Here is a 27,437-nt window from a genome sequence, read left to right as displayed (position 1 = left end):
ATCTGTCCCTTGCAGGGTCAGCACGTTCCCAGAGAGAGCAAATAACTTGCCTTTGAACTCAACCTTGGGCCTTAGACCAACTGTCCAGATTCCACCCACCTCCTTTCATCAGCCTCTACTGTCCCTTGCCCTAAGTGACCCCAGGGCCGGGTCCTAGACAACCAGACCCTCCTATAACACAGAGCCACCGAAATTATTCAAACTAGGCAACCCTAAACTTGTTCAACTTGCCCGTCCTGCTTCACCTGTTCCTCCCTCTGAAAGCCATGTGAAGGCTCTGGGCCAGACTTTCCCGTTCCCCTTGCTCCCCCATATCCCTAGCGTGGGCGGCCTGGTACACCCTTCCCTCGGGGGTGCAGGTGGCAAAGGCTTCCTCCAAGGGGTTGTCTCTGTGTCTGTTGTCATACAGTGCCTGATTAATACAAAATCTCAGGCACATTTAAAAACAGAAGATAAAGAGAGAATCAGGGACAATGGAAACGTCATCGGCACATAGTGACTATTCAGTATATTAGAGCTATGGTTATCATTCTTTGGATGCCCCAAATCAGATGCATTTTCTCTCCTCCTATGCCAGCTGGAGCCTCTTCCTGTCGCTCTCACCTCCCTCAATGGCACGTGGGTCATCCTGACACAGGAAATGAAGGCAAAAGAAAAAATTAAGTTTCCTTACTGCCCACAGCCCACTGACAAGTCCTTGAAACAGGCAGGGTGACCTTCCTGCCTCAGCTGCCTTGATTAATACTTGGCTAAGAGCAGGGCACTTGGGTGGCTCAGTGGTTAAGCATCTGGCTTTGGCTCAGGTTGTGATCCTGGGGTCCTGGGATCGAGTCCCACATCGAGCTCCTCGCAGGGAGCCTGCTGCTCCTTCTGCCTATGTCTCTGCCTTTCTGTGTCTCTCACAAATAAATAAAATCTTACCAAATAAATAATTGGCTAAGGGCAAGAGACAATCCTAGCTTTATCCTCCCGGATCCTGTGAGTCTACTTGAACATATAAAAATTTTTGGTAGCTTTATCTCTAAACCTCAGGATACATGTTGGCAATCATCTCCCAACCACATGACCTGCTGATACTCATCTGAAGGGTCTCACGACTCAGGTTTTATTAGACGGTAATAAACAGCTAGCCCCCTCAGGTCCTGGGAACCCTGCTTCCAAACTCCTTAGAGACTCACCCCCTCCCTAACTCCCTCCTGACCTTAAAGTATGTAACGGGCCACCCCTCATGACCCCAGCAGCTCTCTCTGCCCACAGGTCCTGTGCCCAAGCTTTCATAAAACTACCTTTTTGCACCAAAGATGTTTCAAGAACTCCTTGGCCTTCGGTTCCAGACTTCAAGTTTGTGCGACAATGTGGTCTTCATCTTCTCCAGAACCGTATTGCTAGCTCCCAGTCCTTAAGTATTGTCAGTTTGTTTCAGTCCTGTCAATTTCAACAATTGTTTAAGGCTGCATTTCTCTTTTCTGCTCTAATTCAGATTCAAAGTCTTATCTTCCTTTGACCACTACACCATCCTCCTAACTGGCACCCCTCCACACCAGCTCTCTGCCTTCCAATCTGGTCTCCAGACTTATTTCCCCAAGCACACAATGGAGCGAGTCTCTACCTCCAAATGCTCCCAACTGCCCACAGCAATGGTTGTCACGTGTCTACAGACTCGGTTTTAGAGTAGCTGCCTTAGGGAACCAGAGGGAAATTGAACAGGTGCGTCCTGGGCTGTCTACCTGGCTTTACTGGAAAAGACTTGTCTTAGGGTTCTTGAAAGATTTTCACTGTAAAAACAGGATCTCACAACTGTATCAGTCTGAGTCCAATGAAGAGAGAGAAACAAGACCCTAATTTGAACAGGGAGACATGAATATCATTCTGTGGGAGTGTGTGAGCAAAATGACCTCCAAAGGCCAAAGGAGATGGGAGATGGAAATCAAAGACTGACAAGTCCAGCTGGGTGAGAACTGGTTTATTAAGGGCCCTTTGGGAGGAAGCAGGTCCTGGGCGTCTACCAGAAAAGATCTCCACATCCCACCTGCCTGGGGACCTGCTTTTACAGCCCCGGGGATCTGCTTTTACAGGCTAGGCGTACACGGGGGACCCTCAGGGGCTCAAGAATCAGTGTGTGTCACAGTTAGATCTCCTGGCCCATAAAAGACGAGTGTATCGAGGGTGCAGGGAAGGGTATGGTTAACTTGAGGGAAAGAATGGGGTAGGCACTGAGCTCCAGGAAGTGTCTGGGCACAGCGGCCATCGTGGCGGATTTGTTCAGGACAGCGGCAGTCCATTTCACACAAACACCAAGATTTCATGACCAGAGCAGGGATGGGAATGTGACCCTGTCTAGTCAGCAGCAAAGGGGACTCTATAGGCTGCAGCACAGCAAATATAAGGAGCAGCACAGCCTTTGATACAGGAGGCTGAGATATAGCTTCCAAGGAAGGGGGTCCCTTAGGGCTGAAGCCCAGACCTTGCTGGAGGGCAAAGCAGTGGCTCGGGGGGGTGGCGGGCCATCGCTGGGGGGCTGTGCTGCAACCTGTTCTGGGAGACGCTGGGGGAGGCTGACAACCACTGGTCCCAAGGAGCCTGCGAGGCCAGCACACTGAAGCCATCGAGTAACCCCTTACCTGTTTCAACGGCTCTCCAGAAAGGAAAAACATTTCAAGGGCCCAGATCTGTCTATGAAGCAGGTGAGAAGAGTGATTTGGGGGCTCAGGGGAAATACACTGAAAACTGGAGAAGCATTCTAAAGGGATTCAAAACCAAAGTCATCTGCAGCCCTGTGTGCACACACACTCCTTCACCTGCCGGCCAACCACCTACTTCATGCTCTGCTTTGCACACTCTGCTAATGGCAGGATCCAGGAAATTCGACTTTTCTGTCCAAGTATGCAACGTTAGCAAGACTGGGTGTGAGGAGGCAGAAGGCCAGCCTGCCGGCTCAGTGGGGGCAGTTCGGCAGATCCCTGTGGCCACCAATGCTGCAGCCTGGTCCCCAGCCTGACGGTGGGAAACATTATTTATCTGGGTGTCCTCCCAGCAACTTATTCATTTAGCCACTAATAAACACTTGCTGAATTGAAGGTTAGTGGGCTATCTTTCCATGGTGTCAAAACTTTAAATGAATAAGAAAGCATCTAATGGGGCAGCCCTGGTGGCTCAGCAGTTTACCGCCCCCTTCAGTCCAGGGTGTGATCCTGGAGACCCGGGATAGAGTCCCATGTCAGGCTCCCTGCATGGGGCCTGCTTCTCTGTCTGCCTGTGTCTCTGTCTCTGTCTCTCTCTCTCTAGGTCTCTCATGAATAAATAAATAAAATCTAAAAAAAAAAAAAAAAAAAAAAAAAAAAAAGCAAGCATCTAATGATAGCATTTCAGGCATTGGGTATGACCAGGAACTTAGTGGTCACAGGATGGGTCTTAAAAAAGATACTTAAAGAACAAAGTTGTAAGCCACACTTCGTGATTTCAAAATTTGTTATAAAACATTGTGGACTGTGAGACTAGTAGAGAGATAGATATGCGGGAACCTGGGGGCTCAGGCGGTGAAGCACCTGCCTTTGGCTCAGATCATGATCCTGGGTTCCTGGGATCAAGTCTTACATCAGGCTCCCTAATCAGCGGGGAGTCTGCTTCTCTCTCTCTCCCTGCCTCTCCCACCGTTCATGCCATGATTTCTCTCTCTCTCAAATAAAATTTAAAAAAAAAAATTAATCTAAAAAAAAAGACATAAGACATACAGCCTGTGGGGAATAGGGGAGAGCACCCAAAAATTAACCCTCATACATACAGTCAAATGATCTCTGCCAAGGCTGCCAAGACCAGTCAATGGAGAAAGGGCAGCCACTTCAACAGAGTGCAGGGAACAAACGAACATATGCAGAGGATGGAAGTTGGACCCCTTCTCATGTCATATACAGAAATGAACTCAAAATGGATCAGAGACCTAAATGAAAGATCTAAAACTCTAATTTTCCTTTAAAAAATCATGGAGGAAAAATCATGATGTTGGATTTGACAATAGTTTTGTGCATATGACACCAGAGCACAAGCAACAGAAGAAAAAACAGACATGGGACAATGCCACACTTGAAAACTTCTGTGCATCTAAGGACACAATCAGCAGGGTGGAAAGGCAACCTACAGAAAGGGAGAAGTGATTTGCAAATCACGTATCTGCTAAGAGGTTAATATACAAAATATACAAATAAGTCATACAACTCAACAACAACAAAACAAAGAGTCCAGTTAAAACTGAGCGCCCAGGTGGCTCAGTTGGTTGAACGTCTGACTCTTGGTTTCAGTTCAGGTCATGATTTGTAGGTTGTAGGATCCAGCCCTGCACTGGGCTCTGTGGTCAGTGAGGAGTCTGCTTGAAATTCTCTCTCCCTCTCAAATAAATAAATAAATAAAATCTTAAAAAAAAACACTGGGCAAAGGACTTGAACTGACTTTTTTCAGAGATGACACAGATGGCCAACAAGCATGTGAAAAGATGCTCAACATCACTAATAATTTGGGAAATGCAAATCAAAACTGATGTGGAGAACAAAAGTAAAAGAAATATAGAAAAAAATTAAATTTCCTTGCAACTTACGGCCCATTGGCAAATCCTTGAGACAGGTTGGGTGAGTTTTCTCTGTGAGTTCAGCTGCCTCGATGTTCAAACTTTGCTAAGGGTAATCTTAGCCTGATCCCCAGGATCTTGTAAGTCCTCTTTAACAGATAAAAATCCCTTTGGAAACCTTATCTCTGGTCCTCCCCAAGATACATGTTGGCAATCACCCCACAAGCATATGGCCCCGATACACATCCAAAGGTCTCATAACTCAGGTTTTATTAGATGGTAATAAATGACAGCCAGCCCCACAGCGTCCTGGAAACTTTTGGTGGTTCCTCAAAAAATTAAAAATAGAGCTACTGTATGACCTAGGAATCCCAATGCTGTGAATGTCTCCAAGGGAATATCATACAGCCCTTAAAAATGGGGGAGACTCTGACACACACTACAACACAGGTGAACTTTGAGGACATTATGCTCAGTGAAATAAGCCAGACACACAAAGAACCAAATTCTAATATGATTTAGATGAGGTATCCAGAGTAGTCAAATTCATAGCAACAGAAAGTGGAAGTGTGGCAGCCAAGGGTGGGGGGCAGCAGAGAATGCGGAGTTGTTTAATGGGTGTAGAGTTTCAGTTTTGCAAGATGAAAGACTTCTGGAATTGATTGCACAACAGTGTGAATATATTTACACTTCGAAATGGTCAAGATGCTCAATTATTTTTGTTTTTGATTTTTTAAGATGGCTAGTTTTGTTAATTTTTTTATAATTAAAAAAGAAAAACAGGGATCCCTGGGTGGCGCAGTGGTTTGGCGCCTGCCTTTGGCCCAGGGTGCGATCTTGGAGACCCGGGATCAAGTCCCACGTTGGGCTCCCGGTGCATGGAGCCTGCTTCTCCCTCTGCCTGTGTCTCTGCCTCTCTCTCTCTCTCTGTGTGTGTGTGACTATCATAAAAATAAATTTAAAAAAATTTTAAAAAAAGAAAAACATAGCTAATTACAATCTGTAGAAACTCTCAAGCCTCTTTTTAGTTAGTCTATGAGCTCATTATTCGTTCTCTGGATATTATAAACCTGCTAACCAACAGGAGAAACAATGTCTGGTTAGGGTTTCCTCTTTTTCATATATAAAGGCCTTTCTCCTATGGAGGTGCCATAGCTCAGATCACCCTTCACCACACCTGACTGCGCCCAACACACAGGAAGGCAAGTGGATAAGGGGGACCAAAATAGTGCACATAACATACAGTCTCTACATTATAGTAATTTGACTTGAACATCTTTAATCAGAGGAATGCAAAACTCGACTTTTTGGTGTATCTGCTTATCCTCATATTTGTGAGATGAAAGAAGGAAGGTATGCTATTCCCTCATGTAAACACGAAACTAGAAACACACAGATCTTGAGATGCATACTTGCATCCTACACTAGAGATCACTATCTTGCAAAGGTCCTACAGTACGTGGCTGGCAAAAACCCTTACGTAGAACCCAGAACTCCTGAAAGTTCAAGTATTTATGTTAGTTACAAGTATTTTTGTTGTTGTTTGGAAATAATCTTCAAAGCATTGATTCTAATAATTGAAACAAAGAAACCGTGTGTTTTGAAATTTTCTCTACTAAAAAAAATGTGTAGGGAATACAAGGACACCAGATATCCATAAACAGAGGATAGTTTGAATGAGCTCACTGGCAGGAAGTGGCTTATATTGTTTCCAAAGTTGTACTGGTTGTGCAGATGAGTGGTCAGCCTGCCCTAGGTTAACTGGTTAACCACAGATGGAGAGATAAGGGAATAGGAAGGCTTTTTCATGTACCCATTTCAAGCAAAACTATATGAAACTAGTGGATTTACAGAACAAATTAAGTTAGGGAGTAACGATTCACTTTTTAAAGGATTTTCTATGGGTTTCTTTTAGGAGAGTTGCCATAATGTATTTAAGGCATAGTTTCATTTAAAGAAATCCAATTTCAATCCAGTCTATTAAGAAAGTATCAGTTTTGGGGGCGTCTGATAGCTCAGTCAGTTGTGGTTTTGGTTCAGGTAGTGATCTTAGGGTTGTGGGATTGAAACCAGTTAGGGTCTCTGTGCTCAGCAGGGAGTCTGCTTGAAGATTCTCTCCCTCTACCCCTCCCCACCCCTGCTTTCACGCGCGTGCACACATACACACACACACTCTCTCTCAAATAAATGAATCTTTAAAAGAAATCAAACTTGAATGAGGTTTCATCTCAGACCAAACTGTAATAGGTTTCATGAAGAGAGAGCAATATCCTAAGTAGAAAAGGGAACTTACAATCTATCGTGACAATGAACAAACATTTCATAAATTTGCAAATGTATCAGAAACATTGAGGCATAAAGCATTTAGGGAATGCTAAACATGGTGGGGGCAGAAAAACTAAAGAAATAACTCCAAAGGGTTTCAGTGTGCAACAAGATAGACAAGTGACCAGTTGTTTACAAGCCAGTGAAGGGGCAAAGAATGTCAATTCTTTTTTTAAAAAATGTTTAATTTAAATTCAGTTAACATATAGTTTATTATTTGTTTTAAGGGTAGAATTTAGTGATTCAGCAGTTGTATAAAACACCCAGAACAGGGACACCTGGGTGGCTCAGCAGTTGAGCATCTGCCTTTGGCCCAGGGCGTGATCCCAGGGTCCCTGGATCGAGTCCCACATCGGGCTCCCTGCATGGAGCCTGCTTCTCCCTCCGCCTGTTTCTGCCTTTCTCTCTCTCTCTTGGTCTCTCATGAATAAATAAATAAAATCTTAAAAAAAAAAAAAAAAAAGAAAAAACACCCCACACTCATTACATCACGTGCCCTCCTTACTACTCATCACTTGGAAGTGTGCCCATTCTGACCCACAACCCTCCAAGTGTCACCCCCCAACCCCATTAATCTTGCTTGAGTTATCCCCTTGCCTTAGCCCCTTCTCACTCTTAGCTTTTCCTGCAATTTCTGCATCTATGACGTAACCCTTAGGTTCCAAACCAGAGCTGCAAAAAAAGGGACACACTGGAGACTTTAAGACCCAGGGCTAAGAAAACATAGCTTCAAGATTCAGTCATCTGTGCACCCTGATCTTTGTTATGGGATATGATAAGGATACAAAAACCCAGAAATACTGTTACCTTAAAAATAAAAGTTAGTCACTTTACCTGCGAAAGTGGAATAGCAGAGAATGGCAGTTTGGGACCTGCGAGCTATGGCAAGACCATAGACAAGTCCAACCAACAAAGGAGACGAACATTGTTTTATGGGCAAAGAGGAGGAGGCTGGGAGGGGTTGTTCTGAAGCAAAGTCCGCTGGAGAAAAGGCAGAGTTGAGGGTGATGGTGACTTGTCACTGGCTGAGCTGCAGGGGTGCTCACTTCTTGCGGGAGTTGTAGCGCCCATCTTTCCCATTGGGGCCTGGAGTTCAGGATTCTTCCTGGTTGAGGGTTCTTCTGTTGGGTTTGACACTGACCCTGAGTCATGGGGCTGCCTCTTTCAGCCTCCCCTTCTGCACCCAGAATCCACCTTGGTGACCTTTCCCTTTACGGACTTTCACAAATACTACCTCCAAAAAGTTTTCATTCTGAAATAATTGCTAGATAGTACAAGTCTACTCTTCATCCAGATTCACCACTTGTTAACAGTTATCATATTTGCTTTATTACTCTCATTCTCTATGGAGCTATTAAGATCAAATTGAGATATGCCCCTTCACCCCTAAATATTTCAATATGTATTTTCTGAGAACAAGGACATTCTCTGACAAGAGCACAATAAAATTATCCAAATCAAAAGATGTAATATGATCACAATATTATCTAATACATAATCCACATTCAAATTTTGCCAATTGTCACAATAATGTTGTTTTTAGGTATTTTTCCTAATCCAGGATCATCCATGACTGCAATTACCTTCCCTTCTCAGTCTCTCCTAACCTGCCACGAATCTCCATTCCTTGTCTTTCATGACAATGTTTTTGAGGAGCATGGAACAATCAGCCAGATTGGCCCATTTCAAAATAACGGTTATGCTTCCTTTTTTTCTTTTTTCAGGAATACTATCTTGTGTCACTTCTTTTGAGGATATCATATCAGGAGGTACGTGGTGTCCATTCCTCTCAAAACGCTGGATATTAATGTTAATGATTTGATTATGGTAGTGTCCACCAAATTTCTCTATTGCAAACTTTTTATTTTTGCAAGTAATATGCAATTTGTAGGGAGTTATTTTGAGACCACCTAAATATTACGTTCCACCTACCTTTACTTTCTCCTTTTAGCATTTTTTTGAGGACTCTTGCCTCAATCAATTCTCTATTGAGACACACCCTGTCCCCCACCCCACTAATCCTCTGCCTGCCCAGGATTTACTACCCCAGCAGGACCTCCCCCTCCATCCCCCTCCCTGTCCCCACAGCAGGCTGCCTCTTGCTCTCCCATCCCTCACCAGGACCCCACCCCCCGCCAACGCAGGATGCCTCTCCATCCTCCCACCCTGCCCCCCCCAACCAGGACACCTCTCCCCCTGCATCCCCCAGCAGGACCTCCCCCCACCTCGTCCCCACAGCAGGCTGCCTCTCGCTCTCCCATCCCTCTCCCTCCGCCCCCCCCCCAAGCAGGACGCTTCTCCCCCTGCATCCCCCAGCAGGACCTCCCCCCACCTCGTCCCCACAGCAGGCTGCCTCTCGCTCTCCCATCCCTCTCCCTCCGCCCCCCCCAAGCAGGACGCTTCTCCCCCTGCATCCCCCAGCAGGACCTCCCCCCCCACCTCGTCCCCACAGCAGGCTGCCTCTCGCTCTCCCATCCCTCTCCCTCCGCCCCCCCCAAGCAGGACGCTTCTCCCCCTGCATCCCCCAGCAGGACCTCCCCCCACCTCGTCCCCACAGCAGGCTGCCTCTCGCTCTCCCATCCCTCTCCCTCCGCCCCCCCCCAAGCAGGACGCTTCTCCCCCTGCATCCCCCAGCAGGACCTCTCCCCACCTCGTCCCCACAGCAGGCTGCCTCTCGCTCTCCCATCCCTCTCCCTCCGCCCCCCCCCCCAAGCAGGACGCTTCTCCCCCTGCATCCCCCAGCAGGACCTCCCCCCACCTCGTCCCCACAGCAGGCTGCCTCTCGCTCTCCCATCCCTCTCCCTCCGCCCCCCCCAAGCAGGACGCTTCTCCCCCTGCATCCCCCAGCAGGACCTCCCCCCCCACCTCGTCCCCACAGCAGGCTGCCTCTCGCTCTCCCATCCCTCTCCCTCCGCCCCCCCCAAGCAGGACGCTTCTCCCCCTGCATCCCCCAGCAGGACCTCCCCCCCCACCTCGTCCCCACAGCAGGCTGCCTCTCGCTCTCCCATCCCTCTCCCTCCGCCCCCCCCCCCAAGCAGGACGCTTCTCCCCCTGCATCCCCCAGCAGGACCCTCCCCTCCCCCCGCCCCACTCCCGGCCCCCGGAGCCCCGCGCACCGCCCCGTGCCGCCCCCCACCCCCACCCCAATGCTGCCCTGTGGGTCTGGCCTCTTGCATTCAGCACGGTGTTTCCCAGGTCCATCCGCCCGGTGGCCCTGATGAGTACTCACTCCCCGCCGTCCGCCTGAAGGGACCGCCCGACTGCACCGGCGACCACGCGCTGCCCACGTCGCGTCCACACTCGCCAGGCAACACTACTCCCCGCCCGCGTCAGGAGGCGCGCCCAGAAAGCCGCCCCCGCGGGCTGCACTCGGGCAGGCAGGGCTCCCTCGCCCTCCGGTCCTTGCCGGCCTCGGGTCGGAGGGCTTCCAAAGGCCCCGTTCCCGGGACGGAGGAGGCCCGGCCACCCCGCCACCCCGACCGCGGACCCCGAGACCCGCTCGCGCCGCCTCGCTCCGCGCAGACCCCGCCCCCTCGGCGGCCACGCCCCCCGCGGCCCGGGGCGGAAGTGACGCACCGGAAGCGGCCCTGGTCCCCTTGCAGTGGGGGGAAGGAATCAAACCCCCAAGATGGCGGCGGCGTCGGAGGAGCGGATGGCTGAGGAAGGAGGCGGCGGCCACGGCGACGGCGGCCCCTCTTCGGCCGTCGGCTCTGCCCAGCGACTGCCCCCCCCGCCCCCGCCCCCGGCCCCGCAGCCGGGCTCCCAGGCGCCCCCAGCCCCGGCGCTGGCTCCCGACCAGCTGCCTCAAAACAACACGCTGGTGGCGCTGCCCATCGTAGCCATCGAGAACATCCTCAGCTTTATGTCCTACGACGAAATTAGCCAGCTCCGCCTGGTGAGGCCCCCGCGGGACCCCCGCCGCCCCCTCCGCCGGCCGCGGTCTGGGGAGGGGCGGAGCGGGGAGCGCGTCCCCAGGGGAGGGAGCCACAGCCGGCTCCAGTACGCGGGGTGCCGGCGCCGGGCGGCGGAGGCGTCCCCTTCCTGCCGCGGGGCTGGGGGCTCGCCGCCCCCGCCGGGAGCCGGGCGTCCCAGCGCCGGCCCGCGGCTCCGGTCGCCCCTTGGGTGCTCCGGCGCCCGGCCCCGCGGCCCGGCCGGCCAGGTTCGGTGGGTCGGCAGGAAGCGCGCACTGTGCCCAGCCTGGCCCCCCGCAGCCCCGGACCCAGGTCTCCCTGTCGGAGGAGATGGAGAAGGGTCGGCGAGGCCTCCCCACACCCGGGGGGCCCGGGGGGCTCGGGGGGCGTGAGCTCCGGGGGGGGCCCGCTCCCCAGGTGACCCGTAACGTAGAGCCCACCGAGAGCGCGTCCGGCTCGGCCTCGCCCGGCACTCCGCCCTCGGGGAGCACCTCGCCCCTGGACAGGGTTGGTTTCTCTCGCAGTTCGTGTTCTAACTAGTGACTTAACGCCCACCCGCCAGCTTCAAATCTCAGGAGTTGAGTGGCTTCCAGGACGGACCGACGAGCCGGTGGGCTTCGACCTCGCCCCCTCCCCCCACCCCCGCCTTCCCTGGAGGGGGTGACGAACCGCTTGGTTCAGGGACGTGTTTTGCTTCCTGTCGGGGAATTTATCTTTAAGTGGGAAGGAAATCGAAGGAGGTGGACATGTTGGAGAGATCGCAAACCGATTCTGTGTAGGAGCTAAATCTGTGCGGGGATTGTTTTTAAGAGGACAAAGACGTATTTCTGAATGTACAGCGTACAGCATTTTCCCCTTCACGGGCCACACTCTGGGTGTACACTTGCAGTTTTAACGGGATGATAATTGCGCTTTTGAAAGGGAACCATACTTTTTAAAGAAAGTTTATAAATTCTGGCACAAACTGATGACCCAAGGTTTTTTTTTTTCCAGTGAACCCAGCGGTTCTGCCCCTCCACCCCCGACCCCCCAGTCTGCAAGAATGGAAGATTCTTCGGTGGAAAAGTCATATTTCAAAATTGATTGTCCCTGAATTCCCATACATGTCATCCTAGAATTCCATATAGAATCTTAAATGTTCTTTCCGGTGTTTATAAAGGATGGTCTTTGATCGAGGTTCATGGTGTCTGGAAACTGGGCATAACATTTGATTGGATTGAGCCTCAGTCAGACAATGGCTTTTGTAAAGCTTGAAATATTCCCAGTTCTGTTTTTTGTAAGTGTGGGGGGGAAACTGTTTTTTTGTTTGTTAGTCATTTACTTTTTTAAAACATTTCTTAAGGGAGAAAAAACTAGCTTCTCAGGGGACAGAGTTAAAATACATCCCTCAGTTTATTAATAAATGAGATCTCTTTCAAGTGAAATATTCAGTTGCATTCTTAATTGTAAAGCAGTCATCTATTCTAGCCTTTTGTTGCTTCAAAGATTTTTCATAAAGAGCCCCTTCCCATCCCCTGTGCTACCTTCCTTTTCACCGCACCCCACAAAAGATTCTGCAATTTTATGTCTCAGAGAGGAGTCTTTTCCCTCGGGTTTAGTAATGGGGAACTATTTTCTTATTCCTTTGTTTACTTGAGGTTAATAGATAATTCTTAGATTAAGTGGATAATGTTTTGTGGGCATTTGAAAGTGTCTTTGGCTTCAGATTGATTGGTTTGGTGTCATAAGATACAGTTCAGGTAGCATTATAAAAGAAAGATGTTCTTTCTTGCCACTAGATGTCAGCATTAATTTAATTGTGGTCTCTTAATGAAATTGGCAGTCTATAAACAGTGCCTGGTAGGTGCTTTACTTCTACCTGAAGAGCTATTTGCTAGAAAATCAAGGAACGTTAGTATATATGCTGCTATCTGGAGTACACATTACATAGCTCCCTTCATCTTAAGGCTGTGTGTGTGTTTAGTGGGATTAAGGCTGGACATGCTTGGAAGAGGGTGATATTAATTAAGAATAGAATTAGTTTCCATAAAGCTAAATGTCAGCTGCTTAGTGGTTGATGATCTAGTTTATGTACTGTTTGGATGTTTGGGTTCTTTTCTTTCTTCCCGGTTTACATGCCTCACTAGGACCTCAATTGAAACTGTGGTTAGCACCAAAATTTGAGGACAGGCACACAAACCATGTACTTATTACTCTGTATTTTCTTTAAAAGATTTGCCCTCAGTTGAAATTGCTAAAATAACAGTTTTCTGCTTTGTGCATTTAGTTGATGATAGTCTTTGCTTTCTGTTGCCATGAATAATTGAAATTTGACTCTCCAGTCTAGTTATTTCCAAGGGATTGTCCAGATCCCTTATTGAATTGTTGGTTTGTTTGGCCGTTTTTCCTCCCATTGACTATTGCTACAAAAATGTACCCAGAGCCTAGAAATCCTGGTTACACAGAAGTAATTCTTTAAAGATTTAATCGTATTTAAAATTATTTGGCAGAACACAGCTTTTGAAGTGACAAAACTTGTACTTTGAGTTGTTTTTCCCGTAAATCAGACAGATTTGTGCTGATGCAGCGTTAGACTGTCACCTAGGCCCCCTTGACGATGGCAAAGGTTAAGAAGTGAGGTCCTACCCCTAGTTAGGGAGTAAATCTAAGCCAAGTTTGAGTGTTTGACTTTGACTTTGTGAGCACAGTGTTCTCACTCACTGAAAAATGAGTGTGGGAGGCGTTTTAAAAGCTGTTTTACAGGGATCCTATCAAATTTCTTCCTGTATGGTTTGAATGGAGCTCCTATAAATTTAATAGAATCCTATTAGTGGTTTAGGACATAAATATGACTGAGGGTTAAATTCAGAAGGCTTGCTCATTATCTAGAATGAAATTTTCTGGTAGGTAACAAAATACATATGTACTTTCATCCCAAGATATTTCTCTAGAGCACTCTAGCAAGTTAAATATGTTACCCATTTATAGTTCCTTTTACATCTTTTGTTCACATATGTGAGACAGGGATGCCTAGGTGGCTCAGCAGTTGGGCCACTGCCTTCGGCTCAGGTTGGGATCCCAGGGTCCGGGATTGGGTCCTGCATTGGGCTCCCTGTGAAGAGCCTGCTTCTCCCTCTGACTACGTCTCTGCCTCTCTCTCTCTGGGTCTCTCATGAATACATAAATCTCTTTTAAAAAACACAAATGTGTGGGACAGTTTTATAGAGAAGGTTGATTGGTAGGAAATATGAAGGAAAATGAGAAACCATTACTTTTTTTAATAGGCAAGCTGTCTTCCTCATATCTCTTGTTCTTTGCCAGTAGTTCTGAAATTTTTTTTAACCTCAGGACATCTTTACACTCTTAAAAGTTATTGAGGACCCTATAAGCTTACCTTAGAAAATCCTAGAAGACACAGGAAGAGACAACACATACTCTGTTAGCTGTCAGAAAAACTGTTAGGTGTCATGCTGCTACTGGGAAGGTCCACTGTAATGTTATGGAAGAACGAGAGTAAAAATGGTAAGTAACGTCTTAGTATTATGAAAATAGTTTGGCCTCAGAGTCTCGGAAGGATCTTGGGAATCCCAGGGGTCCCTAGACCACACTTTGAGAACCAAAGCTCTTTGTTGCAGCCTATTGGAGAATGTATTCTCTGTATTGTTGATTTGTGGGGTTTTTCCCCACCATTGCATCATTAAGTTGATTTTATTAACAGGTACTTACAGGTAGGAGATTATGATATTTAGGGGACTATTCATTTTCTCCTACAGATTCTAGTCCTAAAGTGAAGGGATTCAATCAGTAACCTTGTCCACAGTGTCATGAAGACAATGGACACACACCCCTTCTTGAGCAAACTTAGAAAGCACCAGGATGGCAACTGCAAAGATAAGAAATAAAAGAACGTTGAGGTTAATCGGGAGCATTTAATCAGAGAGGCTTCCTCAAGATAATGAGTTTTTATCCCGTTTATCCTTAGTAAAGGAGAGAGAGCATTCCCAGCAGAAAAGAAATGACGTATAATGTAGTGAAGCGATTGGAGCAGGGTGACTAATTAGAACTATGAGGCGATTGTTTGAAGTGTCAGATGTCCTAGATTAGTGTTCAGACTCTACCCCCCCCCCCACCCCCTGCAATGTTCTACATTTTTTTTATTTCTCAGACCGACCAGATTTAAGAAACTATTTTGAGAACCTCCAGGGTTGACACCTTTTGCAAGGGGGCAGCAAGTAGGGATCTTAAACAGCTTCCACCACTTAACTCATCATTATTTCCTAATAGTGACCAGAGGCACCTGCATACTCTGTTCAGCAGAGCAGCACAGATTCTTTTGGGACGGGAGAAGGTCCTAGCTTCAAAGGATGGCCAATGTATATGATCCAATCTCACAATTTTTGAGACTAGGAGCAAAAGATAACCTTTGATAGAGGTTTCTTCCAATCACCCACTTCTACCATCTTGTACTTAAGCTTGATCGAAGCAGGCATCATCAAGCTGTTGAGTTTCCCAAATATCCTAGGCCTCTGGGAGCATGTGCTGCTGCTTCTGCAGCCTCCCCTTCTCTCCTTCTAGAACAGATCTGTACCTTGAGGATACACCTCAAGTGTCAGTATGTCAGAAAAGTCTCTTTGGCTCTTCTCTGCACTTGACTGGGTAGTACTTCCGAGTTCCCATGCAACATGGTTGTACTTACAGATTTTATTGGAATTGTCTTTGGAGGGGCCAGTTGGGCACTGAATTTAGGCTCCATTTCATCAGGAATTCCAGTGGCCTTCTGTAGTCTATGATTCAGTATAAATACTCAGTATTTGTTAAGTAAATGAAATATTCTTAAGAACAGCAGTATTCCAAGTAAAGGAGAGAAAATAAGTGTCATTGTGAAATAAGTGTATTTTCTGTATAGATTATGGTAGTGCTAGAAAGTGCACTGCTTCATATTTACCTTCAACAGAAGAGATTAGGATTTTTTTTTAACTTAAGACCATTTTAATGGGAATGAAAATTGAAAAAGTGATGTGAAGTTAGTATGTAATAAAGGTAGCCATTTGCAGTAGTGCATCAGGCTGCGTGGTAACCATCATTCCACTCCCATATTAATGAAAACAATGGTACAGATCATCAAAAACAGAATCAGAAAAGCTGTTCTATTTGGCTTTTAAGATGTAGTATAGAAATCCTGGGAAAAGGCTTTTCTTCCTAATTGTTTTGCTCAGGCTAATATTAAAAGAAATTTTTATTTTCTTTCCAAGTGAATATCTAAGGGAGGATACCCAGAGAATTTTTTTTTAAGATTTTATTTATTTATTCATGAGTAGGGAGGAGTGGGGAGCCGAGACACAGGCAGAGGGAGATGCAGGCTCTATGCAGGGAGCCTGATGTGGGACTCAATCCCAGGACTCCAGGATCACGCCCTGGGCCGAAGGCAGGCGCCAAACCGCTGAGCCACCCAGGGATCCCCGATACCCAGAGAATTTAAGATTTGTTATAACTCTTTTTTTAATTTATTTTTATTTTTTTTAATTTGAATTCAATATAGTTAACATATACTGTGTATTAGTTTCAGGGGTAGAATTTAGTGATTCATCAGTTTTATTTATTTTTTTTTTTTTTAAAGATTTATTTATTTGAGAGAGAGAGTGAGGCAGAGACACAGGAGGAGGGAGAAACAGGCTCCATGCCGGGAGCTCGACGTGGGACTCGATCCCGGGACTCCAGGATCGCGCCCTGGGCCAAAGGCCGGCACTAAACCTCTGAGCCACCCAGGGATCCCCTGATCCATCAGTTTTATACAACACCCAGTGCTCATTACATTGTGTGTCCTCCTTAATGCCCATCACCCAGTTACCCTGTCCCCCCTCCAACAACCCTCAATTTGTTTCTTAGAGTTAAGAGTCTTAAAATTTGTTATAATTCTACCTGCAGATAATTAACTGTCTCTCTGTATGTGGTGTTATAAACAGTCCACACCACATAGACAGAATTGTTTAAGAGATTTTATCACCCATCGTTAACTGTTTGCCACATTGCGCTCTCACTACTTATGTGCTCATTCTTTCTCTCTCTAAACGTGTGTTGTGTGTCCTTCACACAGATTATTTATTTCATTAAACCATTTAAAAGTAAAATGCAAATATGATGACATTTTGTCCTTTGTATAATCACAGTATTATCACTTCCCAGGGATTTAACATTCCATTTTATATTCTTATTTCTCAGTTATCCTAAAAATGTCTTTGTAGGTTTTTTGTTTGTTTTGGTGGGGGATAGGGTTTTGAATCTAATGAAACATTTGTCTCTCTTTTTTTTTTTTTTTAAGATTTTATTTATTTATTCATAGAGATAGAGAGAGAGGCAGAGACACAGGCAGAGACAGAAGCAGGCATCATACAGAGAGCCTGATGTGGGACTCGATCCAGGGTCTCCAGGATCACGCCCTGGGCTGCAGGCGGCGCTAAACTGCTGTGCCACCGGGGCTGCCCTTAAAATATTTGTCCATTTAACCTAGAACATTCTCCCTACTTTTTTCATTCTTTCAAGATTTTGGTGTTTTGAAGAATCAGGGCAGATGGCTTATAAAATGTTCTACAATGCACATTTGTCTGATTGTTTTCTCATGATTGACTTCTAGTTTTTGAACTTTGAAAGGATTCTAGAAAGGTTTTGGTCTAGTGCCATCTCTCTGAACTTTGGCTGTGTAGTAAGAATACCCCCTGGTGTCCTTAAAATCTCATGTTGCCTCAAGAAGTCCTACTTGAGACTCGTGGCCAACAGTTTTCTGTAGCAGCAGTGTTAGACTGTAATCAGTTGAGAATAGTTAGGATTAATTATTTCGGTCTATAGAGCTGCAGATAACAAAATTTAAAAAGATACTAATTAAAAGCCTAAATTCTTAATTTAACTGTGGCCACTGAATAATTTGATTGACAAAGGAAGACAAGGTTCTGTTGTCTTAAGTTCCTTCCAGTTTGAGGGTTATTGATAAGCAGCCTAGTCTTTGATAATAGCTTCTGGATTAACTGGAGAAAAACATCAAGTATTTAATTCATTGGAGAAATGTAGAGCACTAAATAAATACATGAAAAATTTGGTTCCATTACAGTATTTCCTTGACTCTAAGATATAATTTCAAGTATTAACATTTTTGAAATCAGAATGCATCTTGATCAACTTGTATGTATAATATTTTAGCAGTGCCTTTTTTTTCCCCCCAGAAGAGCTTTTATTGAATTTGGTAACATCTTAAAGTCTCTACAGCATCTTAAACAAAATCAAAGAAGTCCACCCTTTTATGTTTCACAGCATCTAAGCTATCTGAAAAAGAAATGCTGCCAATTATAAGACCATTCTGATGTCAGATGTTAAAATACGAAAAAATACGCATTTTAGAATCAACAGATTTGATACCAAGATTAGGTTTAACAAGAGAAGTACAGGTTTCACAAATTTGTGGCAAGTGTGTCTTGCACTGTTAAGGACTGTAATGGCACAAAAATCAAAAAAGATTCCTAAACAAAATGAAGAAAAATTTTCATTACTACTTACGTTAGAAAGTGACGGAAAAGAGTAAACATGGGCAGCCCAGGTGGCTCAGCAGTTTAGCGCTGCCTTCAGCCCAGGGCATGATCCTGGAGACCTGGGATCAAGTCCCATGTCGGGCTCCCTGCATGGAGCCTGCTTCTCCCTCTGCCTTGTGTGTCTGCCTCTCTCTCTCTCTCTTTCTGTGTCTCTCATGAATAAATAAATAAAATATAAAAAAAAAAAAAAGAACAGACACTCAAATTTAAAAAAAAAAAAAGAAAAGGGTAAATGTGACATTTTAAATCTTCCAAGTATTTAACAAGGAAAAACTACATCTCTTCTAACTAGAACAGCAGTGCCAGAGGAACCCAGACTAAACTTTCCACTGGACACTGATGTGTATTCTATGAGCTCCCTGTTAGATTGATAAGTGTCTGTTTTTGCTGATCTCTGAATACAATGATAGTTTTTGACATAGTCATCATCTTTGTGTGCTAAACTCCAGAATTTATTTTATTGCCTTGGGTAAATGACCAAATTGCCAGGATTTTTGTTGTATTTTTAATAACTAGGGAAATAAAATTTCTTCCTGTCAGCCTTAAATACCCATAGATATAAAGCTACATTTTAAATGAGATAATTTTGCATTGCAAGTTAGTGTACATCAGCAGCAGCTATCATTAGACTGTTTACTGTAGGGAAAATTAGTGTACAGTTGACCTTTGAACAATGCAGGGATTAGGAATGCCGACCCCTGTGCATTTGAAAATCCACCAACAGCCTACTATTGACATAAATAACTGATGAACATATTTTGTGTGTTCTATGTATTATATGCTATATTCATAAAGGAAGCTGGAGAAAAAAATCATAAGAAAAAGAACATATGTTTACAGAACTGGACTGTATATTTATCCAAAAAATTCCATGTTATAAGTGGACCCTGCAGGTCAAATTTGTATTGTTCAGGGGTCAATTGCTTCTGTTTTCCAGGGGTCACTTTACTGCTTTCTGGATTCTAAACAAAGATACATGATCTATTGTATCTTTGTTTTTGTGCTATTGGTCTATCAGTGCTATTGAACATCCAGGAAAGAAAGAACACCAAATTATATGCTGCTCTTTTCTTACAATAATATTGATTAATGCTACAAATATTTCTGACTTCAGCTTTTGTGGTGCCATTTTCATTTGTCTGTGACTTCCCATTTTCTCTTTTTACCAGCTTTTAGCAATGTTAGTTGAGACTCTTTATAGGCCCTTATTTTCTTACGTTATGCTTGTTCATTTGGGGGTTCATCTCCATTGATTTCGGCTATCCTGGTGTGAAATTTCTGGAACCACATATTTAGTCCTAATTTTATAGTGTTTACAGAAAATGACCAGCTGTCCCCATACGAGATCTTTCCAAAAATGGGTGATCTTTAAGTTACCATCTGATTTCCCTGCTCAAAATATGGGAGATTTTATTCTCAGCTTTGCCTGCACACCTGATCTATCCTGAGTAGTAGTTTGCTTGCCAGTGATTTATTCACTCCAGATTCGGTGCCTTTGCATGGGTCACAGCTCTAACTTAGCAGTCCTGTCCTCTTTGCGAAGGTAATTCAAATCTTGTATCATGTGAAGGCTTCCTTGGCTGACCTTATGTGATTATGTATTCACATTCTCATCACCCAGCCAGTACTCATACTGCTCAGTACTTAGACACTAGGTGAGTTTCTAGATTATCAGAATACATCCCAGCACTTAGTAGTTTTGGTGCAACAAAATGCTAGTATAAAAATGAAATAATATAGGGAGTAACTTGGAAAGTATTACAATAATATCTGACCTTAATTTTTTTCTCTATAAATTTGCTGCTAAAAAATTATTTCTTATTTCATCTCAGAAATTACCAAAGAGGTTGCATAGCTCACAAAGACAAGAAGTGTTTCCTACCAGATTGTGTTAAAAGGTGCTTCATGTAAAACAGATCTGGCAACAACAAAATTATTTCTAAAGCCCTCAATTTTTATTCCCCAGAGGTGCCACTTTCAAGTCTTTGGGCTGATGCTATTTTGATAACTGTTGACTTTCTTCTGTGAAAGAGGAGAATTTAGTCTACTGTATTCCCTCTCATCACACATGTAGACATACCTCCTCCTTCCCTCAATAACATAATAAACGTGGAAGTATTTTCATTGTAGTTCTAAGTTGTTATTTCCACCTTTCACAAGTGGACAATGGAGCTTTCCAGGAGCTCTGTGACATGTGATGATGTCAGCATACCAATAACTCATGAAATGTGTGCTTGTGTATTGTTTCTTAGAACTTTCTAAGGTAATACTTCAGTAGATTGAATGCAGAAGCAGATATGGTGATTTCATTTCTGTTTTATAAAACTCTACATATCAAAGAGATTTCCAAAAATGTAACTCACTAAATATTTTGTTTTAGAAGAGTTTTTTGTTGTTGTTTTTTTTTTTCCTTTATTTATGTTGGGGCACCTGGCTGGCTCAGGTGAAGGAGTATATATGACTTTTGATCTTGAGGTCGTGGGTTCAAGCCCCACAATGGGTGTAGAGATTTCTAAAAAACATAAAGTTTAAAGTTTATGTTAATATGTATTGGTCTTATTATTGTAATTTTTTAATAGACATTGACTATATGTTAACAGCTGGTTGAGTTTAGTTAGAAGTAGATCCCGCTTTATTCTAAAATATCAATTATTAGGAATTACTCTTAGTTTCATTACTAAAAGTTCGCTATATTTTTATTTCCAAATGGAAAAGAAGTGTTTTCCTTAATGCCATTTCTTTGGCATGCTATGATTTAGGAAGTACATAGTGTTTAATATTAGAGTATTATAGCCTTCATTAGCTTCAGTCCTGTTTCCCAGAATCTTTATCTGTGTATTCTCAGGAGAAAGCAAACATATCAAGAGTTTCATCAGCATTTCAGTTTCAACAAGTATTTGTCAAGCATTTGTGCTTGGGTGCTGTGAGAGATAGAAGCATATGACAACCCCCATCTAATCGCTTTGGCCTTGATCTAGATTTATCTCAGTGTCTTGCACTTTCAACATCCACACCTATACAGTGAGAACTAACATTCAAGTTGATGACTCTGAGTCACTGCAAAATTCTCAGCCATCAGAAAACAAACAGATTTTGTGCACTGGGTTTCATTAAGATAACAAAGATAACTGGCGTGTCTCAGAAATACAGCACCAGTGGAGCAAAATTTTCAAATGAGTACTAAGTTAAACAATTTACTTAACAATTTTTAGAGAGTACTTTAGAGTTTATCCAAAGTGACTTTAGCATGTCTTGTTGCCCTTAACCCTAATGATAGCCCTCAGATACAGTAATATAGAAGGCTGACTCGGGCTTTCCAATGGTAGCTGACTTGCTCAAGAATGTGTAAAAGTTAGGCTCACAATCAGGTGTTCTGACTTACAATCCTGGGCTTTTACTGTATAAAAACCAGTATTCCTTAAAGATACAAAATAGTCGAGATTCTGCTCCATATGTTAAAAGATTTTATATTATGTAGGATATGAGAGAATATAGTATAGAGTAACTCTCTACTTAACCCTGACTAGTAGAATAAGAATTCTTATTATATAGGTCCTATAAACTTGGTGAAAGGTTGAATATACTTTTGAGCTAAAAGAGAATTTTCTATTTTCAACCCATTAAAAACCTTTTGAATTTGTTGTTTTACTGATCTTCAGGATACATTTTCTGACCATGATAATGGGGATAAATTCAGAACATTGAACAAATACCTAATATAAAGGTAAAGTATTCCTTGCCTACACATAGTATTAATTTCTTAAAGTAATGTTGCAAGAGTTATAAAGTATGAGAGGTTCACCTCTTAATCTTTGTGCCATCTATATATCATATGTACTGTTTGAGAGATTCAGACAGCAAACTGGCACAGGGAACTTTCAGCCAACAGGAGTCTTAAGTTAATTGTTACTTACTTGAATTTACATGTTAAAATTCTTTCTCCTCCTGCTGCCCAAAGGTTTGTAAAAGAATGGACTTGGTCTGCCAGAGAATGTTGAATCAGGGATTTCTAAAAGTGGAGAGATACCACAATCTATGTCAGAAACAAGTTAAAGCACAACTTCCAAGGTATGTTGGGCTAGTGGTGGCAATAATTTACAAATGGGAATTTTCTTGTTTCTTGGTTTTTAAGTAATGGTTATACCCAACATGGGATGCCCTGTTATTTTTGTTTTTGTTTTTTTAATCTGGGTAAGCTTACATTTTAAATGGTTTCCCATGTTTGTATAGGGAGGGTACTTGGATCACAATAAGTGATTTTGACTATGGTTTATCCTCTCTCACCATTTCTATTCAGCATTTTATTGGAGGTTCTAACCAACCAGGGCAGTTAGGCAAGAAAATGAAATAAAAGGCATTATGAGAAAGGATTAGATTAGAAAGGAAGAATTAGTGTTCTCTCTTCATAGATGACATGATCTCACATATATGTGATCATATATATAAGGAGTCTTCTGTTAGAGTTCATAAACAAGCTCAGCAGGGATGCAAGACATAAGATCAATATACAAAAAGGAATTGTATAATTATGTTTACTCACACTAAATGATCGGAAAACAAGATGATTCCAGGATGCAGGGATGGGGAGAGCAGGTGAAGGGGAGTGGGAGGTACAGGTTTCCAGTTATGGAATGAGAAAGTCATGGGGATGAAAAGTACAGTATAGGGAATATAGTCAGTGGTATTAGAATAGCATTGTATGGTGACAAATGGCAGCTACCCTTGTAGGGAGCATGACATAGGTTATAGAGATGTTGAGTCACTGTTGTACATCTGAGACTAAGGAACTAAGGTAGCATTGTGTGTCAGCTAGACTCTGAAAAGGGAGGGAAGAAGGGAGGGGCCTAGCTGGCTCAGTCATGAGAGCATGTGACTCATGATCTCATGGTTGTGAGTTCAAGCCCCACGTTGGGCATAGAGCTTACTTAAAAAAGAGGGACCATTCCATGTACAATACCATCACGAAGTATAATGACTATCAAAAAAAAGAATTGTCTACTGCAAACTACAAAACATTGATAAAAGAAATTTAAAAAGACTTAAATGGAAAGACATTTCATGGTCATGGATTGGAAGACTTCATGCTGTGATGGTGGCAGTTCTCCTCAAGTTGATAGGCACATTCGGTGCAATCCCTGTCAAAATCCTAACTGTGTTTTTTGCAGAGAAAATAGATGAGAGTATAGAATACCAATCCTTACATGTTTAGTTAGTTCATTTTCAATAAGGATGTCTTGACAATTCATAGGGGAAAGAATAATGCTTTCCACAGATGATGCTGGGACAGCTGGGTGTCTGTTTGTGAAAGAATGAAGTTGGACCCCTTCCTCACACTGTCTACAAAGATCAACTCAAAATAGACTATAGACCAAAGTGTGTCAGGGTATACCTTAAATCCTTACATGGAAACAGTACTGACCTCCATGAACTTGGATTAGACAATGGTTTCTTTTCTGTGACGCCAGAAGCACGAGTAGCAAAAGGGAAGAGTAGGCAGATGGGACTTCATCAGAATTTAAACTTCTGTGCTTCAGACAATGACATCATGCCAGCGAAGGATCAACCTACACAAGGAGAGAAGATAGTTACAGCTCGTCTTCCCAATGGGGGACTTACATCCAGATCGTGTGAGGAACTCTTAGAATTCAACAGTAAAAAGACACAGAACCTGGTTTAAAAGTGGGCAAAGGACTTGAATTAGACATTTCTCCAAGGAAGATAAACTGGAGGCAAGCAAATACAGAATACTCAACATCAGTGGTCACCAAGGTGTTGTAGATAGAAACAGAGATACTCCTGAACACCCGCTAGGATGGCCCAAGGAAAGAAGACAAAAAATCTTAGGTAGGATGTGGACCAATCAGAACCTTTGTAGATTACTGGTGAGGTTATAAAATGGTTCTGCCACCTTGGAAAACACTTTATTGCTCCAAAGGCTAAACATAGAATTACCATATGACCTGGCAGTTTCACTCCTAGGTATATAGCCAAAAGAAATGGAAGTACAGCCACACAAAAAAGCTGGTACATATGTCTTCTGTGCAGCATTATTCATAACAGGCAGAAGGGGAAACAGCCCAACAGTCCTCACCTGATGATAGGATAATCAAAATGATGGTATGTCTCTATGATAGAATATTTGTGGGCAGCAGAAAAGAATGCAGTCCTTGATACATGCTACAACACAGATGAGGCTTAAGAACTCTGCTGCATGAAAGAAGACAGACACGAAATGCCACGTACTGTACAACTCCACAGTTACCTGCTGTGTCTAGAATAAGCAGATCCATAGAAATAGAAAATGCACTGGTGGCTCCCAAGGGCTGGGGAATGGGAGTGACTCAAAGTAGTTATGGGCTTTCGTTTTGTGATAGGAAAGATGTTTAGAAATTAAGTGGTGCAGAAGCTTACGCATAACAAAGTGAACAATCACCACAACTAAAAGACAACTTACAGAATGGAAGAAGATATTTGTAAATGACTATCAGGTAAAGGGCTAGTATCCAAAATATTTAAAGAACTTATAAAATTCGGGGATCCCTGGGTAGCTCAGCAGTTTAGCACCTGCCTTCGGCCCAGGGTGTGATCCTGGAGTCCCGGGATCAAGTTCTGCATCGGGCTCCCTGCATGGAGTCTGCTTCTCCCTCTGCGTGTGTGTGTGTGTGTGTGTGTGTGTGTGTGTGTGTGTGTCTTTCTCTCTCTCTGTGTCTCTCATGAATAAATAAATAAAATCTTAAAAAAATTATGAGATTCAACACCCCAAAAAACAAATAATACAATTTAAAAACAGGCAGAAGGTGTGCTTGAGTGGCTCAGTCAGTTAAGCATCTGACTCTCAATCTCAGGGTAATGAATTCAAGCCCTGTGTGGAGCCTACTGTAAAAAGGGGCAAGGGGAGAAGACAGCAACAGACGTTTTTCCAAAGAAGATATGCGGACGGCCAACAGACACATGAAAAGATAATCAACATTTCTCATCATCAGGGAAATACCAATCAAAACCATAATGAGACCCCACCTCACACCTGTCAGAATGGCTAAAATCAAGCCAAGAAACAACAAGTGTTGGTGAGGATGAGGAAAAAGGGGAAGCCTCTTGCCCGGTTGGTGGGAATGCAAACTGGTGCAGCCACTGTGGAGAAGAGTTTGGAAATTCTTCAGAAAGTTAAATATAGAGCTACCCTACAATCCAGTAATTACACTACTAGGTATTTGACCAAAGAATACAAAAATACTAATTCAAAGGGATATATGCACCCCAATGTTTATAGCAGCATTTCTACAATAGCCAAAGTGTGGAAACAGTCCACGTGTACATCAGCTGATGAATGGATAAAGAAGATGCAGTATATACACATATTCTATTATATATATATAGTTTTACAAATGTTATTACATTATTCCATAGAATAATGCTTAGCTATAAAAAATAATGAAATCTTGCCATTTACAATGACATGGATGGAGCTGGAGAATATTATACTAAGTGAAATAAGTCAGAGAAAGACAAATACCATATAATTTCATGCATATGTGGAATTTTTTTTTAAGATTTTAATTTATTCATGAGAGACACAGAGAGAAGGGCAGAGACATAGGCAGATGCTCAACCACTGAGCCACCCACGTGTCCCACATATATGGAATTTAAGAAACAAAACAAACTTGCAAAGGGAAAAAAGAGAGCGAAGGAAACCAAAAAATATACTCTTAAATGTAGAGAACAAACTGATGGTTGCTGAAAGGGAAGTGTGGGGGGGATGGGTGAGAGGGGTTGGCAGGGGCACTTGTGATGGGCACTGGATAATTGTGTTGAAGTGTTGAACCACTGGGTTGTACACCTGAAATTAACTTTACACTGTATGTTGACTAGCTGGAATTTAAATAAAAACTTTAAAAAAATAAAAAATAATTTAAAAAAATTAAATGGTGGTAGTAGGTACACAACTCTGTGAATATACTAAAAACCATGAAGTTATACACATTAAAAGTGGTTTTTATATGTGAATTATTTCACAATAAAACGAAAAGTTTAAGTGCTCGCTTCGGCAGCACATATACTAAAATTGGAACGATACAGAGAAGATTAGCATGGCCCCTGCGCAAGGATGACACCCAAATTCGTGAAGTGTTCCATATTAAAAAAAAAAAATACTAAAAGTTTAAAAGGGAGCTGGAGGCACCTGGTTGGCTCAGTCAATTAAGCATCTGACTCTTGGTTTTGGCTCAGGTCATGATCTCAGGGCCGTGAGATCAAGCCCTGTGTCAGTCTCTGCACTCAGTGCAGAGTCTGAGATTCCTCTCCCTCTCCCTCTGCCCCTACCCACCCCTCCTCTAAAATAAGTAAGTAAATCATTTTTAGGGGCTCCTGGGTGGCTCAGTGGTTGAGCATCTGCTTTTGACTCAGATCATGATTCCAGGGTCCTGGAATCAAGTCCTACAGCAGGCTCCCAATAGGGGGCCTGCTTCTCCCTCCCTATATCTCTGCCTCTCTCTCTGCGTGTGTCTCATGAATAAATAAATAAAAATCTTTTTTAAAAAATCATTTTTAAAAACATTTTAAAAAATAAAAGTTTGCTTTTTCACAACGGGTTTGCCGCCAGAATACAGGTGTCGTGAAAACCACCGCTAAACCTAAACCAAAATGGGAAAGGAGAAGACTCACATCAACATCGTCGTCATTGGACACGTAGATTCAGGCAAGTCTACCACTACTGGCCATCTGATCTACAAATGTGGTGGGATCGACAAAAGAACTATCAAAAAATTTGAGAAGGAGGCTGCTGAGATGGGAAAAGGCTCCTTCAAGTATGCCTGGGTCTTGGATAAACTGAAAGCTGAACGTGAACGTGGTATCACCATTGATAGCTCCCTGTGGAAATTCGAGACCAGCAAGTATTATGTGACCATCATTGATGCCCCAGGACACAGAGACTTTATCAAAAACATGATTACAGGCACATCTCAGGCTGACTGTGCTGTCCTGATTGTTGCTGCTGGTGTTGGTGAATTTGAAGCAGGTATCTCCAAGAATGGGCAGACCCGTGAGCATGCCCTTCTGGCTTACACACTGGGTGTAAAACAACTAA

At 43.5% G+C, this 27,437-nt stretch overlaps 1 protein-coding gene, 1 long non-coding RNA gene and 2 other non-coding genes across 5 annotated transcripts in view; 3 read left to right on the top strand and 1 right to left on the bottom strand.

The window, feature by feature from the left end:
- Nucleotides 1-10,410, bottom strand: part of LOC112648846 (uncharacterized) — a 45,439-nt gene extending 35,029 nt beyond the window's left edge. For both annotated transcript variants that reach the window (XR_007412006.1, XR_007412007.1), the window contains exon 1: nucleotides 10,113-10,410. This is a non-coding gene — a long non-coding RNA (uncharacterized LOC112648846). The remainder of the gene's footprint in view (nucleotides 1-10,112) is intronic.
- An 81-nt stretch (nucleotides 10,411-10,491) lies between these two features.
- The window catches only part of FBXO28 (F-box protein 28), a 33,601-nt gene continuing 16,655 nt past the window's right edge, over nucleotides 10,492-27,437 (top strand). The window contains exons 1-2 of the mRNA XM_025430724.3: nucleotides 10,492-10,778; nucleotides 22,309-22,418. Of these exons, the coding sequence (XP_025286509.1) occupies nucleotides 10,512-10,778; nucleotides 22,309-22,418 (377 nt within the window). The 5' untranslated portion in view covers nucleotides 10,492-10,511. The remainder of the gene's footprint in view (nucleotides 10,779-22,308; nucleotides 22,419-27,437) is intronic.
- On the top strand, nucleotides 23,193-23,265 carry TRNAM-CAU (transfer RNA methionine (anticodon CAU)). Its single transcript has one exon. It is a non-coding gene; the product is annotated as a tRNA-Met (tRNA).
- LOC112649019 (U6 spliceosomal RNA) lies at nucleotides 26,385-26,491 on the top strand. Its single transcript, XR_003129441.1, has one exon. It is a non-coding gene; the product is annotated as a U6 spliceosomal RNA (small nuclear RNA).

This window comes from Canis lupus, chromosome 7 (assembly GCF_003254725.2).
Source record: "Canis lupus dingo isolate Sandy chromosome 7, ASM325472v2, whole genome shotgun sequence".
In the NCBI taxonomy this organism is placed as follows: Eukaryota; Metazoa; Chordata; class Mammalia; order Carnivora; family Canidae; genus Canis; species Canis lupus.
The sequence above is the reverse complement of the archived record's forward strand: the minus strand, read 5'-3'. Positions and strand labels throughout refer to the sequence as shown.